Source organism: Peromyscus leucopus, chromosome 7, assembly GCF_004664715.2.
Source record: "Peromyscus leucopus breed LL Stock chromosome 7, UCI_PerLeu_2.1, whole genome shotgun sequence".
Lineage (NCBI taxonomy): Eukaryota > Metazoa > Chordata > Mammalia > Rodentia > Cricetidae > Peromyscus > Peromyscus leucopus.
The window spans coordinates 36,915,253-36,936,893 of NC_051069.1; the positions used below are offsets into that span (position 1 = coordinate 36,915,253).

Below are 21,641 nucleotides of genomic sequence, written 5' to 3' on the forward strand. Positions count from 1 at the left end.
ATCCTACACAATGATGCTGCATGGCAGTGGTTCTTTTTCCCAGGATCCTGTGCTAGAAATCTGTGGGAATTGAAGGTCTGTACAGTTATTCTTACAAATATTGTATATAGATTTTCTTGGACAGGAGAGGCAGTCAGAAGTCACACTGTGGGTTTCTTCCCATTTCCTCTGCTTTGGCCTGACTGAACATACTTCTGTGGGAAGAGTGCAAGGAACACTTATTGTAACTGAAGCTGGAATAGTAGATGGAGAACTGTTCATGAGTTCTCCAAGTATGGTGACTACAACCATACTTGGAAAGCAAAAAAGTTATATGTTAAGACAGTCTGTGAGAGTGGACTCGGGGAAAAGCCTCTCGCCCTGGCACACCGAGATCCTGCTGTCTCAGTCCAGGCAAAGATGCAGGCCAGGGCATGGAAGAAGCCTGCAGAGAAACCTTTCTGAGGAAGTTAATTGTTGATGGTTTGGGCTTCCCTGAATTCTGTTTTCAAGTCAGCAAGTGAAGGCACTATGCCAGGGATGTGATAGAGATGACCTGTGAATAGAGGAGTCTCAAAATCCCTACCTAAATCCAAATTTATATTCCGGGCCTGATAACCAAGAGGTCACAGACACAGACAATGTCTCTCCTTGCTTTTATGTTTTGGTGACATTTTAACTGACTCCTATTTCTCATGTGTAAAATAGATGTTAAACTCTATGGCTTTTAGTCCTAACACACATATGACAAAAATGTTAACTACCCATGATGCCTTTACACTGCCCAAGACTAGCATGTTTAGAGAGTGATTAGGGGAAGGGTTCCATGGACTCTGGCAGGAGGCTCTCCTTTGTTGATGGTACATGAGGAAATGGAGGATGATGGGCTACTTGCTGGGATCCAGGAAGGTGGGATAATGTCCGAGGAGAATTGTAGGCTGCCAGAGGATGCTTGGGTCTGAGGAGGTAAAGAGAGCTAAGTGCCCTGTTCCATTTGCCCTGCAGACTTGGGAGTGAGACAGGTTAGATGCCATGGAGAAGGACTGGGACTGCCCGGACACTTGTTTCCTTTTTCCATCTGTGTGGAGGCTCTGGTGGGGCCCTGCCATGTCACCTCCTCTCTGGCACACTGGTGTGCTGTGGTTCTACTCTTCAGGTCTCCTCCCTGTTTTTCTGAGTACGGAGAACTTTCTTTGGGGGATATTATCCATAGTTGATTTTCCCCTGCTTTCCTACAGAGGTAAACACAGAAAAGCCTAATCAGGCTTCACATCTACCACTCACCCCTCCCTTGGCAGCAGAGGGGGAATAAGTGAGGGGAGTCTCTGAGTAGGAGGAGAGCAGGACAGAATAGTTTGTCATACAACACCTTGTCTGAGAAAGAACAGTGCGGGATGACAAGGCTTTGGGTCAGAGCTAGTGTCAGGGGTGACAAGGTTATACTTCACTTTCCAGGCTTAGGAGAAGACTCAAGGAAAGGCCAGTGTGATTCCGGAAGGTCTGATAATAGGGGTTGGGAGGGCAGGTTGGATACAAAGTCTTCCTCTCTGTGGGAGGGAGAGGGGTCTTCAGGTATCACAGGACTGTCTATGGTCCAAACAAACCTGGCTAAAGTGAATGGTCTCAAGACCAGGCCTGTGCATCAGCCCTTCATGGGATTCCTCTCACTACTGGTTCATTCATTGCTTGCTTAATTGTAGATCTCACCTTCTAGAAGGGATAGAGATTTAAGGGGATAAATTATTCAGTAATATATTAAGTGCAAAAATTAGAACCACACATTTATTAATATATCACCCATGATGGTGCTTGTTTACATAAACCTGTGATATATGTACGGAAATAATACTGGATGGAAAGATAGTAAATCATTTCTTAGAATTATAGATGTAAAGGTGATTTTCATTTATTTCTTAACAATTTGGGTATAGTTCTAAATTTTCTATTACTCTTATTCTGAGAAAAAAATATTCCTAGTTGTCCAGAAAAACTATAGAAGACCGGGGTTGGTGGAGCTAGGTCTTCCATCAAGGTATTTAATCACTGGATACCCATGACATCTTTCTGGGATGGTCTTTTACTGGGAGAAACGAGTTTGATGCTCTTAGCATGAATCCTCTGGAGTTTATATCTCTGGACTGTGCTGAGTGTCACATGTTTTGGATGTGAAACCCATGAAAAAGGTACTCAAACCAGAACGGGAATTCTTTCTTACAATGGCATGTAAAATCAAAAGGCCAGCCAGGTTCTTGGAACCTTGGAGTAAGTCTCAGTGGGATCTGCTAGTAACTTTTGTTTCTACTAGGCAGAGAGAAACTCACCTTTACTTGGCAGAGAAAGCCTTTCCATTGTCTCTCACTCACCATTGTTGTGATATCCCTGGGTAGAAGCCATCCAGTGCTTCAGCTCTGGGAACCTGACTCTAGACTGTAAAGGTAGAGCTGGACTGGAAAGATAACATCCAGCTAAATCAGACAGATGTGCACCTTTGTTGTCTTGATGAAAAACCATTTCATCTCTAACACCCCTTTGGTCTTCATCAGTAAGACTAGGTTGGTCATTTCTAACCCACAATACTGTCAGAGAATCCAAACCCACAATACTGTGAGAGAATTCAAATACATAAGTGAGAAACATAGTAGAGAATGTCTAAAGCTAAACAAGGCATTGTTAAATATGTGTTTCCTCATCACCCATGTACAAGTTTCTAAGTCCTGACAACTGTCTCAGAGATTGCTTATACCTGTAATGGTTCTTTTCACCTTTTGAGCCACGGAGGCACAGGGTAGGCAGGCAGGACATCTGGGCTGCAGTCCTAACTGTGGGTGTGGTGGGTACCTTCCTAGCCAGCATGGCATGAGGGATTGCAATGGATGGTACATGGATCATGTTCTGGGAACCTTGTCAGATAAGTGGGTCCTCTATTCACTCTCTCCCCACCACAGAAAAATCTGTGATGTCTATTGTCTATCTGCTCTGTAGTGACACGAATTTGTAAACTTAAGACCAGGAATTTCATTCTGTAAACTTGTCATTAGGGACTGTCAGTCAGTATGAACACCTTTGGTTCATTCTCTGACACCTCATGGGTTGCCTGTATCCAGTCATGCCGTTGTCTGTCTGCCATGATCCCGATGATCTGATATGTTCAGGGCATGAGTCTAGACACGGAAGAGAAAGTGGGGGACTTCAACACATGAAACCAGCATCTAGAGGGGGCAAGGAGCAAAATGAACACAAATGAGAGAAGCTATGAGCTCACAAACCGAACTAGGCACTCTGCAGGGAAGGCAGAAAGAAAGGTGGTCAGAGTCGTGCTCTTTCATCTGTATATTTGTGGCTTCGCTGAGAAGGCGGCAGCTGGTACTGAAATGGCAGCGTCTAGGAACTGTAACATCCTGGAACTCTCTAACTTACTTTCCACACACCAATTCAGTCATAGCTCCCTTTAGGTGTTAGTCTCTGCCACTGTCATCATTATCATCTTGGTCTTCCTCAGAAAAAGGTTAATAATTTCAGTTCATAAAAGGCTGACATCATCTTTTCTTCCATCTCTAGTCTCTTTTCCCAGGACTGTTCTACCCACTCAGAGAGAAGCTGAGCAGTCAGACCACAGATGAAGTGTTAGGCTTGGGTCCCGCTGCCATACTCTGTAAGGAAATAAGGCCTTGGTAGACGTAGTGCACAGGCAAGTTAGGAAGACTGTGGTCTCTGAACGGGACTGATTAAGTCACTCACAAATGCTTTGTTACTTTGGGCTTATCAAACTGAAAGGATGCCATGTAGATGCAAAGTTAAGGTGTGTTACATCCAGGTTACAAATCAACACAAGCAAAATGAAGAGACAAGAGATTCTGTTCCAATATGAACTGGTATCTTATGAATCCTTTGATTGATTTAATAAAATGACATGGGGTGTCTGTGTAGGCTGAGTTCAAAGTGGTTGGAGGAATATAAACATAGACAGCGTGTACCCTCACTTGGAACGTTATAGAGAAGATTCAGTTGGTTTGACCTTAAATTTATGATCCTTTGATTTTAGTGGAATGCCTGAGGGCAGATGATGGGAATAAATACAGCTGGAACCTCCTGGTGGGGCCTTGTCAGAAGGAGGCTCAAGTATGTTTCGAATGCTTTTTTTGGCTCTATCCATAATTCTCCTCACGGACACAGGTAAGGCCTGGAGAGAGAGAGGAGAGTGATGGAGTACAAGAGGAAGAAGTAACTGTACTTGGCTATGGGGCTGCTGTGAAGTGATTTAAGGTGAATTTCCTTCTCTTCCCAGGAGAAAGAGTGCTGACAATCCCATGTACAGTATATTTGGTTTGCATTTCTTGGAAAAAGATCATACTGCCATGAGAGGAGGAATTCTTCAGCTCTTTCCACATTATCCCTCTCCACTTCTTGCTCACTACTCCAGAAACTTCTTTCTCTAGTTTTGATTTGTGGATGGGTGGGACGATTCTTGGAGGAGATCACTGTTGTCATTAATAAAATCAAAGGGGAGCAGGAGTGCCAAACTTCCTCTCATGGGGTTTGTACAATCTTGGCTTTATAAAGTAGTTCTTGTCCATAGCTCTAACCTCTCAAACCTCCCTCTCCTTTAGTGATTAGAATGTGTAATCTATGTTCTAACTTTGATGGAAACAAATGTCTTGATGGCATGAAAAAATGCTGGAAGTTCAACATGTTGTGGTTCAACAGGACCTGTACCACAGAAAACTTTTATTTTTATGACATTTTAACAGGTAAGCAAGTCTTTGACAGACACACACAAAAATGTCACCAATAGTACTCGTGATTTCTGGAGTTAAGGTGCGGAGGGACCTGGGATCCCACAGACAAGAGCATGGGTATCTTTGGTTGAAAGACGGGCATCTTTTGCCTGACTATGGCTAAAGTTACATAGATGAGATGCAGCAGCAGACTTGGGTTCACACTATTCTTTGGAAAACTGAAAAGGTACTGGAGGGAGGCATGGTGATGATATTTGCTTTTCTTTCCTTAGGGGCACACATTTTTCGTTATTCAAAACTGTCCTGTAAACCTTGTGCAAGTGGAATGTTTCAAATATACCATGACCTTCTGAGAGAAACATTTTGCTGTACTGACAGGAGCTTCTGTAATGATGGCCTCAATCGCTTAGATATGTCCTCATTGTATTTTGAGGATCGAAAGGTACAGAAAGAGTTGAATGACTGACAATAAAAAATACCTTAAATTAAATTTAAACAGCCTGTGTCTGTGTAGTCTTGGCACTTATAAAAACCAAGCCCCATACTTCTCTCTATGCCAGTAAATATTCCCATGCAAATCCAGTCTTATGGGTGTTTGTGTTTCACTTAACAAGAAAGAGAAAAGCAGTATTATCTCAGATAGAGCAGTAGTGTCCTCTTTGGTTTCATCATTGTGATCTTATTTGTTTCTACCATGTTAGATTTATGTAAGTAGAATAACATATGTAAATCTAAAAATAACTTTCAAAACACTTGAAGTGTCAGTAAGAGAGAATTTGTCCAAATCTTACAATAATAAGATAGAGATTAGAGTTTAACTTCAGGTGGAAAATATGGCAGATTCCTCTATTGGGGTGTGGCTAATTAGTTCATGTGGACAGAATGGAGATACTGGCAGGAAGGTCTCAAGATGAAATGATTCCCAATGATCCCAGCAAGCAAAAATCATGTTAAAAGAGAAACTAAGAGAAAGGTTCAAAGTAGAGAAGAAACAGGAAGTAGATGTGATGAGGGTGAGTGACAGTGGGAGGGGGGAGACCCCGAGGGAGACAGAGCAGGATTGGACAGCCACACACAGCCAAGCGTGAACTGAAGACCATCAGCCTCTGGCAGAGCAGAGTCATATCCCTCCATGTGGTCCTCCAGGTCTGCCTTCCTGAACTCTGACCCTGTCCTGGATTTCCATGAGATTCTGACTCTCATGTTGCCTCGTGTTAAAATTATTTCCTTCTGCCATTTTGGTCTAGTTACAATAAACCTGTTCAAAACATTTTACAAATGACGAAAACCAAGCAAGATGTAGAGGCAATAGTCAAGAAGGCCAGGTCCTGAGCAAATGTGGTAGCTCTGGATTGAAGTCTCAAATGCCTTTCTTGGCCAAACATCTCTGGACTGATGATGGACCTGCAGTGCCAAAACTATTGATCATACAGGGAAGACAAACATATTAGAAATCATTTCAGAAAACTGGGTCCTAATTTATAGGAACTGATATCACAATATCCTTAGGCAGAAAAATAGGCCGGGCCTTGGTGTCACACACCTTTAATCCCAGCACTTGGGAGGCAGAGGCAGGTGAATCTCTGTGAGTTCAAGGCCAGCCTGGTCTACATAGTGAGTTCCAGGAAAGGCACAAAGCTATACAGAGAAACCCTGTCTTGAAAAACCAAAAAAAAAAGATAGATCCACAAATGCCCACAATGCAATTTATTGGGGATTTACTGGCTGAAATGAAGTCCTATATGCTAGCAAGACAAGTGGATTCCAATGATTTGGTTCATAAGGAAGGGGCATGACAAATGTGATTTTATCTAAATCTTAGATTGTATATGTGTGTGCGTGTGTGTGTGTGTGTGTGTGTGTGTGTGTGTGTGTGTGTGTGTACTTCAGGCATATCAGGTATATTATTCAGGCCAGCATTGGTGGCACTAATATCTGGATGATAAAACTCCACAGAACACCCATGTCTTCATTTATTTATAAAATAGTGGGAAATTCTCAATGGAAAATCAAGTAGGATTATTCAGGGACAGTCATGGTAGTGACGTCTCAAGACCATAGCAGTCCTGTCAAACTGAATAACATAGAACTGTAGCCCTGAAGTAATATTAACACAAGAAAGAATATAGCTTCATTTGGGTAAACTGACATAAAAGCTTAGAAATCAAATAAAATATGTTTATTTACTGATTAATTTAAAAGTAGACCTCAGACCCCCAAACAACACAGGGTATTTCCATTGCTCTCAACCCACCACTCAGACCTGATGGCATCACTGTATTGTTGAAGACACTGCACACTTTGGTCACAGAACACAGAGAAATCAAGCTGATGCTCAGCTGGAGGCTTCCTCGCTGTGGATAGCTTTCCTGGGGCTGGAAAGTGTTTTACACAATGCTGGGAGAGAGAAATCATCAACAATTTTGCTCAGCTGTGAACTCCAAGAGATACAATAATAGCTGGTATGGATATGCCATATGGTACAGAGATAATGCCTACTGGTACAAGAGTTTTAAATGGTATGGGGTAGCCAATCACTTTGAGTGCATTTTAAGACCTACCCGGAAAGATGGAACACTGCCTGGTACTATTACCTGGGCTGAGAACCCATGACTCAGTAAGTCATAAGCCATAGAGGAAAATCTACCACTATGTGTTGTTAGTAGACATAATAATAAAGCACTTTCTAAATAACTATCTTGTAGAAAAAAATCTATTGATTTATTCATGTATTTCATGTTTATGTGTGTTTGCCTGAATGAGTTTATATGCATCACATACACCAGAAGAGGGCATCATATCATCTGGAACTATATTTACAGGTGGTTGTGAACTACCACATAGGTGTTGGGAACAAATTTATTGTGGCTGTGGTATATTCACAAAACCTACATCAAGCCATTCAGATTTCCACTATGGATGGAGAAGGGACTTGTGTAGTCCTGTCCCTAGCTGAGGAAGTATTGGTAATTGATGACTGCTGAGCAAGGGAATATCAGTTTTCTTTGGGAATGTGGATCTGGCAGGCTGTCCATGCTCCAGTGGGTGTCCCTATCCCCACGCACATATCAACATCATTAACTGAACTCAGTAGTTTAAAAAAAAAAAAAGAGTAAATGAAGTTAGGAGGGAAATGTGGGTATGGACGGGCATATCAGACAGAGGCTGGAGAGAGACGAGAGGGTGGATTTGATCAAATCACATTACATACATGCCACAAATTCTAAAGAATAAAAGCATGTTTTTAAAGAAAGACATGAGTGATTTCAAGTCACCTTCCTTTTTATGAACAGAACTTAGCAGTTTGGATGTTCACCAATAGTATGTGCACTCCAGTTTCCTGTGTCTTGTGTGATGTGTGATGTTGTCAGACTTCTCAGTGCTTAGGAGCCCGATATGTAGAAAATCAACCCTGTCTGTTGCTTTCGTGTTTGCGCTTGTCTTGTCTAAGAACTGGCTATCATTGTGCGGGCCTTTGCATTCTCTTCCTTTAACTAGTCTCTTCATCCTTTGTTTTTATGTGCATGTGTGTTTGAGGGTTATTATTTCCCAACTGACTTATAGGAACAATTTATACTTAAAATAATTGAACCCCTTTGGATATCTTGTTTTTAAAAAGAATGGCTTCATAAAAACTCATGAACTTTAGACCAAGAGCTGTGGAACCTGCCTGCAACTGGATTAGGCCTTCTGTAGATAGGAGACAGGGGCCCCTGGCAGTGGGGTCAGGATCCATCCCTGCTGCGTGTGCTGGCTTTCCGGAGCCCATTAACTATGGTGAGATGCCTGCCTTGTTCAGCTTTGATGCAGGGGGAGGGCTTGGCCCTGCCTCAGTTGAATGTACTAGGCTTTGCTGGATGGGTGTGGGTCAGGAGGAAGGCTGTTGGGCTGGGGGAGCGGGAGGAGTGATAAGTGGGGGATCTGTGGAAAATGAGTAAAAAAATTCTTAAACAAAAAAACAGCTTCTTTAAGGTCTCTATTATTGGAATGTGGCAGGTGGGAGAGTTAAAGTTGGAAATGTTTATGTTTTTGGTCTATACAAAGTGCTGGTGAGCCTGGAGCTCTCAAAGTTCATCTGGTCAACAGTGCTGCCACTAGTTTAGGAACCTCTCTTCTTTTCAAATCATGCTAGTTTCTCATGCTCACCAGCTTGGAATAGCTTGGTGAAATAACTAAAATGTAGTTTTCATTTTCAGTGTATACAATGCCTGCTGTCATTGTGGGGTCATGGAATTAGATGAAAACTTAAAGTATTTGTTTTTTCACTTTCACCCAGCACCTCATCATGGACAGCCTCATATTACCCGGTACATTCAAGGCTGCTTCTTGAATGTTCTTCCCAAGAACACCTCTCTTTGTGTGTGGACATATGCCCAGCTTAAAAACAAAGCAGTATCTGTGTGTTTCTTTAACAAATAGTGACCTGCCTTGACATTAGGCCACATCATAGATAAAATGCACCATACTAAAGATCACCATTTAGCACAATTCGAGAGTAAAATGTCAGTCCAGCAGTGTGCCTACTGTAGTTGTAACAACCATTTTCTTTTCTTTTGACTGGTTAAGCAAAACAAAACAAAACAAAAATGTTTTACCTCCTTTGTACTTACTGAAAATTTTAATTATAATATTGAACTGGTATGGGTTAATAGAGCTACAGTTTTACTTTAAAAATTCACAAGCTGAGTTCCACTTAATCTATTACTTTTTTATTTTATTGAAATGTGTAATTAACTGAAGAAGAGAATTGTCTTGCAAATTCGAAGTATATTTTCTAATTTAGACTAAATTAGTATTTCGTGTACATCTGAATATTTCTTTATATTTGTCATGACAATATTTACACCTATTTGCTATATTGGACAAATAAACTATCCTTTCAAACAAACAAATGAACAAGAGATGTTTCCTAAAGACAAGACAGAAAAGAAGCACCAACTAAAAAATACATTTAAAAAGTTAGCCATAGATATGAAATATATTAGTGTTTTAAAAGTTTAAATGCAATGAAAATGTTTTATATGAGATACAATTTTAGATAGTAATGTGGTCTCAAGTAAAGGACTGTTTAAAGAATGGAGGTGGAGAAAATGAGAACAACCAGAAGCTTAATCATGTTATAGAAGTACTGAGTAAATTCTTAAAAGTCTCTGGAAAATAAAACTTAAAGATGGTGTATGCATAACTAAGTTTACTACAATTAAAGTTACTTTTGCTGGGGTCAGATTTTTGCCAGGGACATATTTCATCATTCATCTGCTATAGACAAAAGGACCCATGGAAATCCCAGATATTCAAGTAGTTTTTGTATTTCTATTTGGGGGTTTTTGATAACAAGAATAAACGTGTACAGTCTCATAGTCTCAATACAGAGGAAATGATTAACAGACTAAAGAACAAACACAGTGGTGACCTAAACCCTGAGAATCTTTTCCCTAGCAGATTGCAGACCACGTCCCTCAGAGAAATTCCACCAATACCACCTACACAGATGGGCCACAGTGAGTTTGGCCCTTGCCCATCAATCATTAATCAGAAAAATGCTTTACTAACTTGCCCACAGGAAACATAATGGAGTGCTGTGGATATTGTTCTATATAAATAAAACACTGATGGCCAATGACCAGGCAGGAGGTAGGTGGGACAAGGAGAGAGGAGAATTCTGGGAAGCGGAAGGCTGAGGGAGAGAGACTGCAGCCACCGCCAGGAGAAGAGCATGTAGAGACGCCGGTAAGCCACCAGCCACGTGGCAAGGTATAGATTTATAAAAATGGGTTAATATAAGATAAAAGAACAGTTAGCAAGAAGCCTGCCACGGCCATACAGTTTATAAGTGATATAAGCGTCTGAGTGATTATTTTATAAGTGGATTGTGGGACTGCGGGGCTTGGGGAACCTGGAGAGAAGCCCTCCAGCAACAAATGGCGCCCAACGGCTCGAGTTTCCACCTTAAACCTGAGAATATTTAATAACCAATTCTAAACAGAGCCAAAACCAGGTTCCTGCTTCTTGTCTCATACGGCCAGCTAGATGCGGCAAAACGCAGGTTTGAACACTGGCGGGTTCCTGGCGGGTGCGTTTGACCGGCAGTATGGCAGAAATGAGGCATCTACCAGCGGCAAATTAAGCTCTGTGGTAGATTTAGTCTTTACTACTATTTAAAAAAAAAAAAAAAGAGGTTTCTGGGCTACACGCTGCTTTGATAAAAGCTTAGACCCACTATTTCTGAGACTTGATGACTCCCAGAGCTGGCAGAAAACGTACCACTGCCCTGTTGGAACGCTGAAGTGGGCGGAGCCAGCAGCCACAGCGCCGTTTCAGGCTTACAATGGTACAGTTTAAAGCAATAGGCTCAAGGCTCAAGGTAATATAAAAAATAAGCCACGTAACGATGGCTACCACACAGAATCTGGATTATGTTGTCTTTGATATTCGTAACTGAAGAAAAACATTTGATTGCAAAAGCTGTTGAGTTATGCCAAAATGTATATTTTAAAAGTACCTTGACTTCAAAATTTGGATATAAGGATATGTTACTTTGGAAAAGAGGTTCTGCTTTTGTCTCCACAGAAAGCCAGAGGCTGTGGATTTGTTCCAGATTAAGATACATCAGGTTTCACCAGCCAAGACCCCCTGAAAGGTCTCCGATGACACCATGGCCCAGATGATCCAACATCCAGACCGGTTTCAAGGCAACTGGTTCACACAATACAGCCTCACGGACTACCCCATAGGTCTAAAATTTTCTTTATATCCCCATAAGATACAGCGCCCCCCTCCAGCAGGAAGTAGTAAGAGATGCTACGCCCAAATTCCCAAATATACCAAGCTGGCTTTAGAGGTGGAATTGGCTCACTCCCCCTCTAAACCCAGACATATTGCTTTAAAAAAAATGGTTAAAAGATTCTTGTGTCCCAAATCAGAAGAGCCCTCTGGTGTGGGACAGAGAAAAACCAATATTTTTATTTAAAACAGGTTGATTATAAATGTGATCTCTTTCTAAAAAAGAAAAGGGGATATAATATAGATATATAGGAGGATATGGAGATGATAAGATAAAAGGGTAGATTAATGAACCTACTTTTAAAGAACAACTTGTTTAAAATGTTTTACATTGGTATAGATTTTAGTTTATGTTTAAAATGTTTTACATTGGTAAAAATTTTAGTTTATTAATACAAACTTAAAGTTAATTTTGTTATACTGTATATATATATTTCTATTCTTGTTTGAGGTATTATGTTTAACTCATTTAAAATTGTAATGGATGATTAAAAATAGATTAATAATCAGTCATCTATGATAATCATATTTGTAGCCATGTTAGTTAAGTCTTCTAGGTATACATAGATATATTTCAGATAGATAGGTAATCTTCAAACACTTCATAGACCTAGAGAATATGGCATTTAAATAACTTAAAATTCTGTTGATGTGAGACACAATTGCTCCTGGCTGCACCAATTGATCCCGAGAGAATGTTGGGCTTCTAAGACATTTCCATTTGGAAGTTTGTCTTTTTGGCACAAAATGGCCTACTGGGCAAAGAACTGCCCTTGCCTTGACGGCTGACAGTACAAATGCAATGCTGTCCTTTCTGGACAAGCGGGACACAAGAAAAGTGACCACTGTACTCTGCCAAGACAGGGTAAGATGGTCTCTCAGAATTCCTGCTTCTGAAAATGGTCTGTCAGATACTCTAGGCCTGTAGCCAATTTGAATGCACCAACAATGCTGAGAAACATCAGGTGACTGTCCAGGCTGCCAGCTGTCTTGGTCTACTCTTGCAAGATTCCCGAAGTTGCTTGCATCCATCTACCATTTCTCAGGTACCATTATGTTCTTTCTCAGGTCTTTGATGTGGTTGAAAACTAGATAGTTGTAATTTCCTCAGTTATGATAAAAGATAAGTTAGATATAAAACCTTAAACTCACAAATATAAGATAGATAGGACATCTTCTTTAATATTGTAACTATAATTCTTGCTCGGTAATTGTTTTGTTATATGTAATTTTACCATGTTAAAGTTAAAACCTTCCTTTTTAAAAAAAAGAAAAAAGGGGAAGTGCTGTGGATATTGTTCTATATAAATAAAACACTGATGGCCAATGACCAGGCAGGAGGTAGGTGGGACAAGGAGAGAGGAGAATTCTGGGAAGCGGAAGGCTGAGGGAGAGAGACTGCAGCCACCGCCAGGAGAAGAGCATGTAGAGACGCCGGTAAGCCACCAGCCACGTGGCAAGGTATAGATTTATAAAAATGGGTTAATATAAGATAAAAGAACAGTTAGCAAGAAGCCTGCCACGGCCATACAGTTTATAAGTGATATAAGCGTCTGAGTGATTATTTTATAAGTGGATTGTGGGACTGCGGGGCTTGGGGAACCTGGAGAGAAGCCCTCTAGCAACAATGGAGGAGTTTTTCCATTTGACATTCCTCTTCCCAGATCAGCTCAGTTTTCATCAAACAGAAAAAAAATAAAAAAGCCAACCAGGACAGCCATCAAGGTACCTCAAGTAACTCTTGACATGACAGGCAAGAATGTTAATTTTCTTCCCGATAAGGGAGCTTTGTTTTTTGCCTTAATCAATAACCTCGAACCTCTTACTAAATTAACTTGTATACTAACAAGTGTTGGTGTGAATATCCCCAAACCAAAGAAGCTACTGTTGTCATATTGTGCCTGGGAACTTGCCCTATAAATGGTGTGATGATAAGGCATAACATTTGGTGTCGTCACCTAAAAGTTAGGCAACATCCTTAGACCCATCACTTACTTCTCCATGTAAGATTGTGTAGCAGGTGAATGTCTTGGTTGATTTTAAGTGATAGTATATGTAGCAATACTGTAGACAGTTGATGTTACTCACATTCTTTGCCAAGACTAAATACCTTCTGATCTTTGCTAATAATACCCCTGAAGATGTATGCAAACTTATCCTCCATACAAAATAAAAGGACTCAAATTATTCTTCGGAAAAAAATTTCTCTTCCAAGTCTACACTGTCTCAGAAATATCTTAAAGACAAATCTTATTACCTGAAAACTTTTAAAAGGCTAGAAGCAAATTCTCTTCAAAGTAGAAAAAAGATGTCCCAACTTCTTAAGTACAGAAAAAGTCTTATGTATAAACTTATTAGTAGTTGTAACCCTACTTTGTGTTTTGGTTTTCATTATATTTTCCCCCACTTTGAGCACCACAGGTGTAATACATACTCAATAATTATAATCTCACACAATTTTTCTATTAATTATTTCATCATTAAATTCTTTCTTGGAATTGCTTTGTCGCATTCAGAATATATAATACTTAGTGTTTTCTTTGGTATTACTTTATTTTTTTATTTACAATTTTTTCCTTTTATTTTATTTTACAATACCATTCAGTTCTACATATCAGCCATGGATTCCCTTGTTCTCCCTGCTCCTGCTCCCCTCCCCTTCCCCCCAGCCCACCCCCATTTCCCCCTCCTCCAGGAAAAAGCCTCCCCCCCCCAGGACTGAGATCGACCTGGTAGACTCAGTTCAGGCAGGTCCAGTCCCCTCCTCCCAGACTGAGCCAAGAGTCCCTGCATAAGCCCCAGGATTCAAACAGCCAACTCATGCAATGAGCCCAGGACCTGGTACCACTGCCTAGATGCCTCCCAAACAGATCAAGCCGATCAACTGTCTTACCTATTCAGAGGGCCTGATCCAGTTGGGGGCCCCTCAGCCTTTGATTCATAGTTCGTGTGTTTCCATTCGTTTGGCTATTTGTCCCTGTGCTTCATCCAACCTTGGTTTCAGCAATTCTTGCTCATATAAACCCTCCTCTTTCTCGCTAATTGGACTCCCGGAGCTCCACCTGGGGCCTAGCCATGGCTCTCTTTTTTTCTTTGGTTTTACTTTATTTTTACAGTCCAAGGAATCCTACCAGCAGAAACAAGCTATGCAAGGCTCATTTTCTTGGAGCTATGTGCGGTTATGCCTCTCCTGGCTTTTGCTATTTTTGAGGCCATTGGCTGACATAATCACTTTACTCTCACATAAATCTTGTATTTTAAATCTCCCTGCACTTTATGCCTTCTGGGATACAATTCCAGACTAAACTCTTTGTGATATGGAGATTCTAGCCAGTTTCTACCACAGGGAATCTAAGACTTCCTCTCTAAGTGATAAACTTGTTAGGAAGCTTTGAGGCCATTTTAGGCAGACTATAGCCCTAAACTGAAGGAAGAGTTATAAGGAGATTGATCACCATTTTCCAAAGGATTTCTGAGATGACAGTTCTCAGAAGGGAGTTGAGGCAGGAGAATACCTTTGCATGTAGGGACCAAATGCTGGGATTGTAGGAGTATACCACCATGCCTGAATTTCTTTGATTACTGGGGAGATTGGCTCCTAATCCATGAATGAGTTAGAATTTTTAAAAAAGATATTTCCTATTTGTACTTTGCTGTAGATAGTATTTCCCCATCTTTATAGAATATAAAATTTATTTTTTTTGCCTATGTCCATATCTGTGAGAGATTTCTTTTACATATATATGTATATATGTATGTATTTGTGTGTGTGTATGTGTGTGTGTGTGTGTGTGTTACAGCTTGACCACAGTTTCTCCTCCCTCCACTTCCCCTTGGCCCACCATCTACTCCTCCTCTGTTTCTGTTCAGAAAAGGCTAGGCCTCCAATTGATAATGACAAAGCATGGCCCATCAAGTTGTAGTAAGACTAAGCATCTCGCCTTGTATTAAGGCTGGGCAATGCAACCCAGTGTGAGGAATAGAGTCCCAAAAGCCAGTAAAGACAGCCCCTGCTCCTACTGTTAGGAGTCCCACAAGAAGAGCAGGCTACACAACTGTCACATATATGCAGAGGGTCTGGGTCAGTCCCATGCAGGCTCCCTATAGTTTTACCTGTGTATTGAAGGATAGTCACTCACCTAAATTCAACTCATTCTACTTTGTTTTCTGAAATTAAAAAATTATTTTACCATCAAGAAGGTCCAAGAGCTAGTATATAAAATCTGGCTTTCATTGGTTTTTCTATGTAGGTATTATAATACATAGTTATTTAACTTTTAAATGTAAAAATGTCTGCTAATCTATGATTTTTGGATCCTAGCTAGAAAGTAGAAAGCACTTAATTTTTGTAACTTCATTAACAGTTTTAAAATTATGATAAACCTGATTGTTCTTCAGAGAATAGACATGATGAAATCAAACACAGATGTGGGAAGACTATCATTTATTCATCTCACAAATATTTATCAGATGGTTTCTATATTCAAAGCTCCCAGCTACAGGATGTGTCATGTTAAATAAAACAACGCTCTTGTTTTGTCCTAGAGAAGGAGCCAAGACATGAAGAAACAGATATGCAAGGCCAGGAGGTGAGACAGGGAGGAAACTGGAGGTGCTGCTTTCCACAGACTGCTGAGGTAATGCTGCTGTATCTGTCTGGAGGCATCCGAGTCGGGACCTAAATCAGCAAGGCCACTATGGCTGGGAAAGACATTGGAGAGGAAGCTGTTACACAGATTACCCAGGAAATGCTGTCAGCTCATAGAGTTTTGGATTTTTTCTTAAGTACACTGAGAAGTCATTGGAGGGTTTGGATGGGCAGCATGGCACCTGTGACTTATAAATGGTTCTCTGGCTTCTACCTGGAGAAATCACCATGAAGGGTCAAAAGTAGAGGCAAGGAAGCCAAACAATAAAGTTATTGGTCAGTCGAGATAAAGATGGCTCAGATCATGGCAAGGGCAGTGGAAACAGAGAAATGTCTGCAGGGAAGTCAGCAGGTAGAATGGCCGAGGTTTGCTGCCACTCTCCTTCAAGGATGGGACAAAGGGAGCTCTAAAGACGGACTCCAGAATTTGCCAAGACCTGCAGCCCAGAAACAGGAGCAGGTGTGGTGAATCGGGGAGGTCACAACTTTATGTTTAGGATCTAGGGTGTGTCCTGAGGGAGTCAGACACAATGACTTGATCCTGGAACTGAGAGGTACTGTCTGTCCTGGAAAATTAATGACGTTGGAATTCAGATGAACAGCCCAAGGACAGGTCAACCACTCCTCTCAAGTGAGAAAAGAGCCAGTACCTTCCACAGGCAGCTGCTGAAGACCAGGGTTGCAGGATGTTTGCTCTGTTGATGCTGGGAATAGTGTTTCTGTCCTGCCTTTATTGGGGAAAGTCCTGGTGATGTGCCTTGTCTTGTTGTATCTTGTTTTGTCCTGTCTGGCTGCTGTCTCCTGGAGGCCTGCTCCTTTCTGAAGGGAAATAGAGAGGGAGTGTAAGGCCCTGGAGCCACTGGAGTGCCCAGGCCCCTCACCCAAGAACCTCTACCTGCCAGGTTCCACTCACAGAATGTTCTAACTGCACTAACTGCTGGACCCTGGCCCCACCCTGAAGAGCAAAAAGCCCAGTCTCTGGACATGAAATCACACCAATCTCCACCCTGGAAAGCTGCACCCTGAAAAGTTCCACCTCCTTCCCAATAAGCTCTATCTAAAGACTCTATCCTGTTCAGTTTGCTGCTGTTTCTGTCTTAAGCAGAGGCAGCCATCCTCCTGGGTTTTTCCCTCCCAATAAATCTCTTGTGTGAGGTTTGTTATATGGTGTGACCTTGTGGTACTCCTTGGCTTCCAGCTTCCAGAATACCTTTCCATCTGAGCTGCAATGCTTATAGGGAATGCATCTGGGGGAGAGGAGAGGTAGGGGAGAGCTAGAAGGAGTGGAGGGAGGTGAAACTGTGGTTGGGATGTATTGAAGGAGAGAAGAATCTGTTTTCAACAATAATTTTTAAAAAGTGGCCAGATGGTAGGAAAGGATGGGTTTCCAAAACTGGCTCTTGAGGCCATGGGAGACTGTGACAAGGGGGATTGTTTTTCCCTCTCTTTACAGTTGACCTTTATGTATCTCAAGAAAACATGATCATGGCTGCTGTAAAGTCCTTGGTAAACACATTATTTGTGAGATGTTTAGGAGTAAACCTCCCTCCAGTATCGGAAAGAGCTGGGATCCAGCATTACCATAGAATCCTCAGAGTCCACGCTCCTCACAGAATATTTACTGTAGTTCTATTACTAAGGATGTAAAAAGATTCTCACTACTTGTTTCCTTTTTACCCAGTACTGGACAAAACAATCAGGCTAGACAAGGTGTGTTCATTACTTGAGTCATATGGCTAAATTTTGCAGGAACCCTTACCTCCCTCATGATATATATTTAGTTTGTGCCTGTAAGTTTCTCCCACAAGATTATTACAGGAGTCCTATTCAGGGAAGATTAGAACATTGTATTGATAGTAACTTCCTACATAAAAAATTTTATGTCTTCCTAAATGTTTGTTTCTGCTTTTCTCTAAAGAAATTTAGCACTATTGGTCTTCTAATAGTCCCAATTCAATCAAAATTTAAAGCTGACTTTGGAGTTGGAGAATGGCTCTCTCCTTCTTTAAACTCAAGCATGTTGTTAAAAGGAAAATGTAAACTCCCTGTATCATGCCAAAAGAAAAGAGCCATCTTCTGCTATGGGACAGGAGAAAAAACAAATTATTTAAGGGACTATTCTATTACTAATCTCAACTCTTTGATTCTATTCTGATTCTTTAAACTTTTCTTAAAGTATGAATTTTATATCAAAATTAATATATATAAATTTTAAGCTTTGTTAAGATATGGATGATCATATAGAGTACTAACTAATTCTAGAAAGAAAAAAGGCTTCAATTAGCTGCATATATATGTCTTTGTGTTCGAGTCTCTTATCAGTTTTCTGCAGAAAATCACGGCCAGGCCTAACATCAACTGAAGTCTCCAGGAAGAAGATGGGGCCCCACAACAACAACAATTTCACGTGGACAATAATAATATCACTAAGCTGACAAACATCATCTACAGATCAGCTTTGAACTACAAGGTGCTCAGAGCAATTTTTAGAGGGCTAGCTGAGATGATCCAGTCTTAAAGACTACTTGAATAAGGATTTGAGATAAACCCTGAACTTTGGCATTATACACAGACTGGATAACGAAGGATATAGTTACCTTTCCTAGAATTTGACAATTAACCTAAAATTTTTCTTTTCAGGATAAAGATACCTTTGCCCATACCCAGCAGGAAGCAATTTTAAGAATACGACGCCCACATTCCCAAAGAGGTGGTGTTGGGAGGATGGTTTTTTGATCTTTTAATGGGTTTTGGGTCTGGGATAATTTTCATTGTTTAGGGGGTTAGTTACAAGTTGTTGTCAAGGGTTAGGAAAAGGGCTAAGCAAAGGAGATTAGATTTAAGGTTCTTGTTTTAAAAAGAAAAGAAAAAGACAATTACTAGTTTTAAATACTTTACATTGGATTGGATTGTTTTGTATTGTATACAAATTATATATATTGAAATTGACATTGTTAGAAAATGCTATATGTATATTTCCAATTGTACTTATACTGTTCATTTAACAATGTAATGCAATTTTCTGATCCTTGAATGTTATTATTACCAACTATTAGGATATAAAGAAATGAAAGTTAGTAGTTAAACATTATAATAGAACTTGTAGTCATATTAGGTATGTTTTCAAGATTGAGCAGATATATTTTAGACAGACAGGTCCTCTTCAAACCCTTCAGAGATCCAAGAAGGAAACTAATATTACTTAATAAAAAATAAAAACAGGAAGTGCATGCAAGCAGCTTCCAAAAAAATTGTGAGTTGACAGAAACAGCCAACTGCCTGGATAGTCACCTGAGGTTTCTCCGAAGTGTTGGCTTAGTGTATCTGACAGACTCATTTGTGAAGTAGGATGTACACAAGGTCAATAGTTCGACCTCACCTTGGGTGAGAGCAGTCCATGTACCAGAAACACCTGAATTCCACTAGTGTCATGTCATGATTCAGGATTTTAAATTCTGGAAGTTGTTGATGGTTTTTTAATTCAGCTGTCCATTCTTCTTGGCTGTGTATATGTGTGTGTGGCTTCATCTCAGCATCCCTTTATTCTCCACATCCCTCTATTAAATGCCAGTCTAGCTTTGTGCCTGTTGATGCGCAGGAGGAAGCATCACTGAAGGCTCTCGTTGCCCTGCCATCATGTCTAAGTCAGAGTCTCCCAAAGAGCCGAACAGCTGCGGAAGCTCTTCATTGGAGGGCTGAGCTTCAAAACAACCTACGAGAGCCTGAGGAGCCATTTTGAGCAATGGGAAATACTCACGGACTGCGTGGTAATGAGAGATCCAAACACCAAGCGATCCAGGGGCTTTGGGTTTGTCACATACACCACTGTGGAGGAAGTGGATGCCGCTATGAATGCAAGACCACACAAGGTGGATGGAAGAGTTGTGGAACCTAAGAGAGCCATGTCGAGAGAAAATTCTCAGAGACCGGGTGCCCACTTAACTGTGAAAAAGATCTTTGTTGGCGGTATTAAAGAAGACACTGAAGAACATCACCGGCGAGATTATTTTGAGCAGTATGGAAAGATCGAAGTGATTGAGATCATGACTGACAGAGACAGTGGAAAAAAGAGAGGGTTTGCTTTTGTCACTTTTGATGACCATTACTCCGTGGACAAGATTGTTATTCAGAAATACCATACTGTGAATGGCCACAACTGTGAAGTCAGAAAAGCCCTGTCAAAGCAGGAGATGGCTAGTGCTTCATCCAGCCAAAGAGGTCGAAGTGGTTCCGGAAACTTTGGTGGTGGTCGTGGAGGCGGTTTTGGTGGCAATGACAATTTTGGTCGAGGGGGGAACTTCAGTGGTCGTGGTGGCTTTGGTGGCAGCCGTGGTGGTGGTGGATATGGTAGCAGTGGGGATGGCTATAATGAATTTGGTAATGATGGAAGCAATTTTGGAGGTGGTGGAAGCTACAATGATTTTGGCAATTATAACAATCAGTCTTCAAATTTTGGACCAATGAAGGGAGGAAACTTTGGAGACAGAAGTTCTGGCCCTTATGGTGGTGGCCAGTACTTTGCTAAACCACGAAACCAAGGTGGCTATGGTGGTTCCAGCAGCAGCAGCTATGGCAGTGGCAGGAGGTTCTAATTACAGCCAGGAAACAAAGCTCAGCAGGAGAGGAGAGCCAGAGAAGTGACAGGGAAGCTACAGGTTACAACAGATTTGTGAACTCAGCCAAGCACAGTGGTGGCAGGGTCTAGCTGCTACAAAGAAGACATGTTTTAGACAATACTCATGTGTATGGGCAAAAAACTCCAGGACTGTATTTGTGACTAATTGCATAACAGGTTATTTTAGTTTCTGTTCTGTGGAAAGTGTAAAGCATTCCAACAAAGGGGTTTACTGTAGACCTTTTTCCACCCATGCTGTTGATTGCTAAATGTAATAGTCTGATCATGACGCTGAATAAATGTGTCTTTTTTTTCTTTTTCTTTTTAAATGTGCTGTGTAAAGTTAGTCTACTCTGAAGCCATCTTGGTAAACTTCCCCAACTGTGTGAAGTTAGAATTCCTTCAGGGTGGTGCCAAGTTCCATTTGGAATTTATTTATAATTGCTTGGGTGGAGAAGCTATTGTCTTCAAAAAACCTTGGTGTAGTTAAACTGCCAGTTACTGTTGTGACTTTAATGAGTTTTACCATTAAAAGGGTCATCCAAGCAAAGTCACAGTTTGGTTACAATAAAATGGTTATTGGCACACCTTATGCAATATCAAAATTGAATAATGGTACCAGATAAAATAACAGATGGGAATGAAGCTTGTGTAAATCAATAAACAATTTAATTCTCTTGAAAAAATAAATAAATGCCAGTCTACTATTGAGAGGCGTGAGCTTAGTTACTCTTCAAGAATAACTGTTTCAGCTGCTGTTCCACTGCACATCAGAAGCCATCGGCCCACTGCCTGTTCATCTGCCTTTGAAGAAAAGGGTACTGTACCTTTTCTGGATTGTGAAGTCCACTTCAGAGATGGTGCTATATTGTCCTGGCCT

At 40.9% G+C, this 21,641-nt stretch overlaps 1 protein-coding gene across 1 annotated transcript; it reads left to right on the forward strand.

The window, feature by feature from the left end:
• The first annotated feature begins 19,782 nt into the window (after positions 1 to 19,782).
• Positions 19,783 to 21,079, forward strand: LOC114699758 (heterogeneous nuclear ribonucleoprotein A1-like). The gene is given in 2 exon segments (XM_028879029.1): positions 19,783 to 19,810; positions 19,813 to 21,079. Coding segments are annotated over 2 exon segments (954 nt in total). The 3' UTR covers positions 20,739 to 21,079.
• Positions 21,080 to 21,641: the final 562 nt, after the last annotated feature.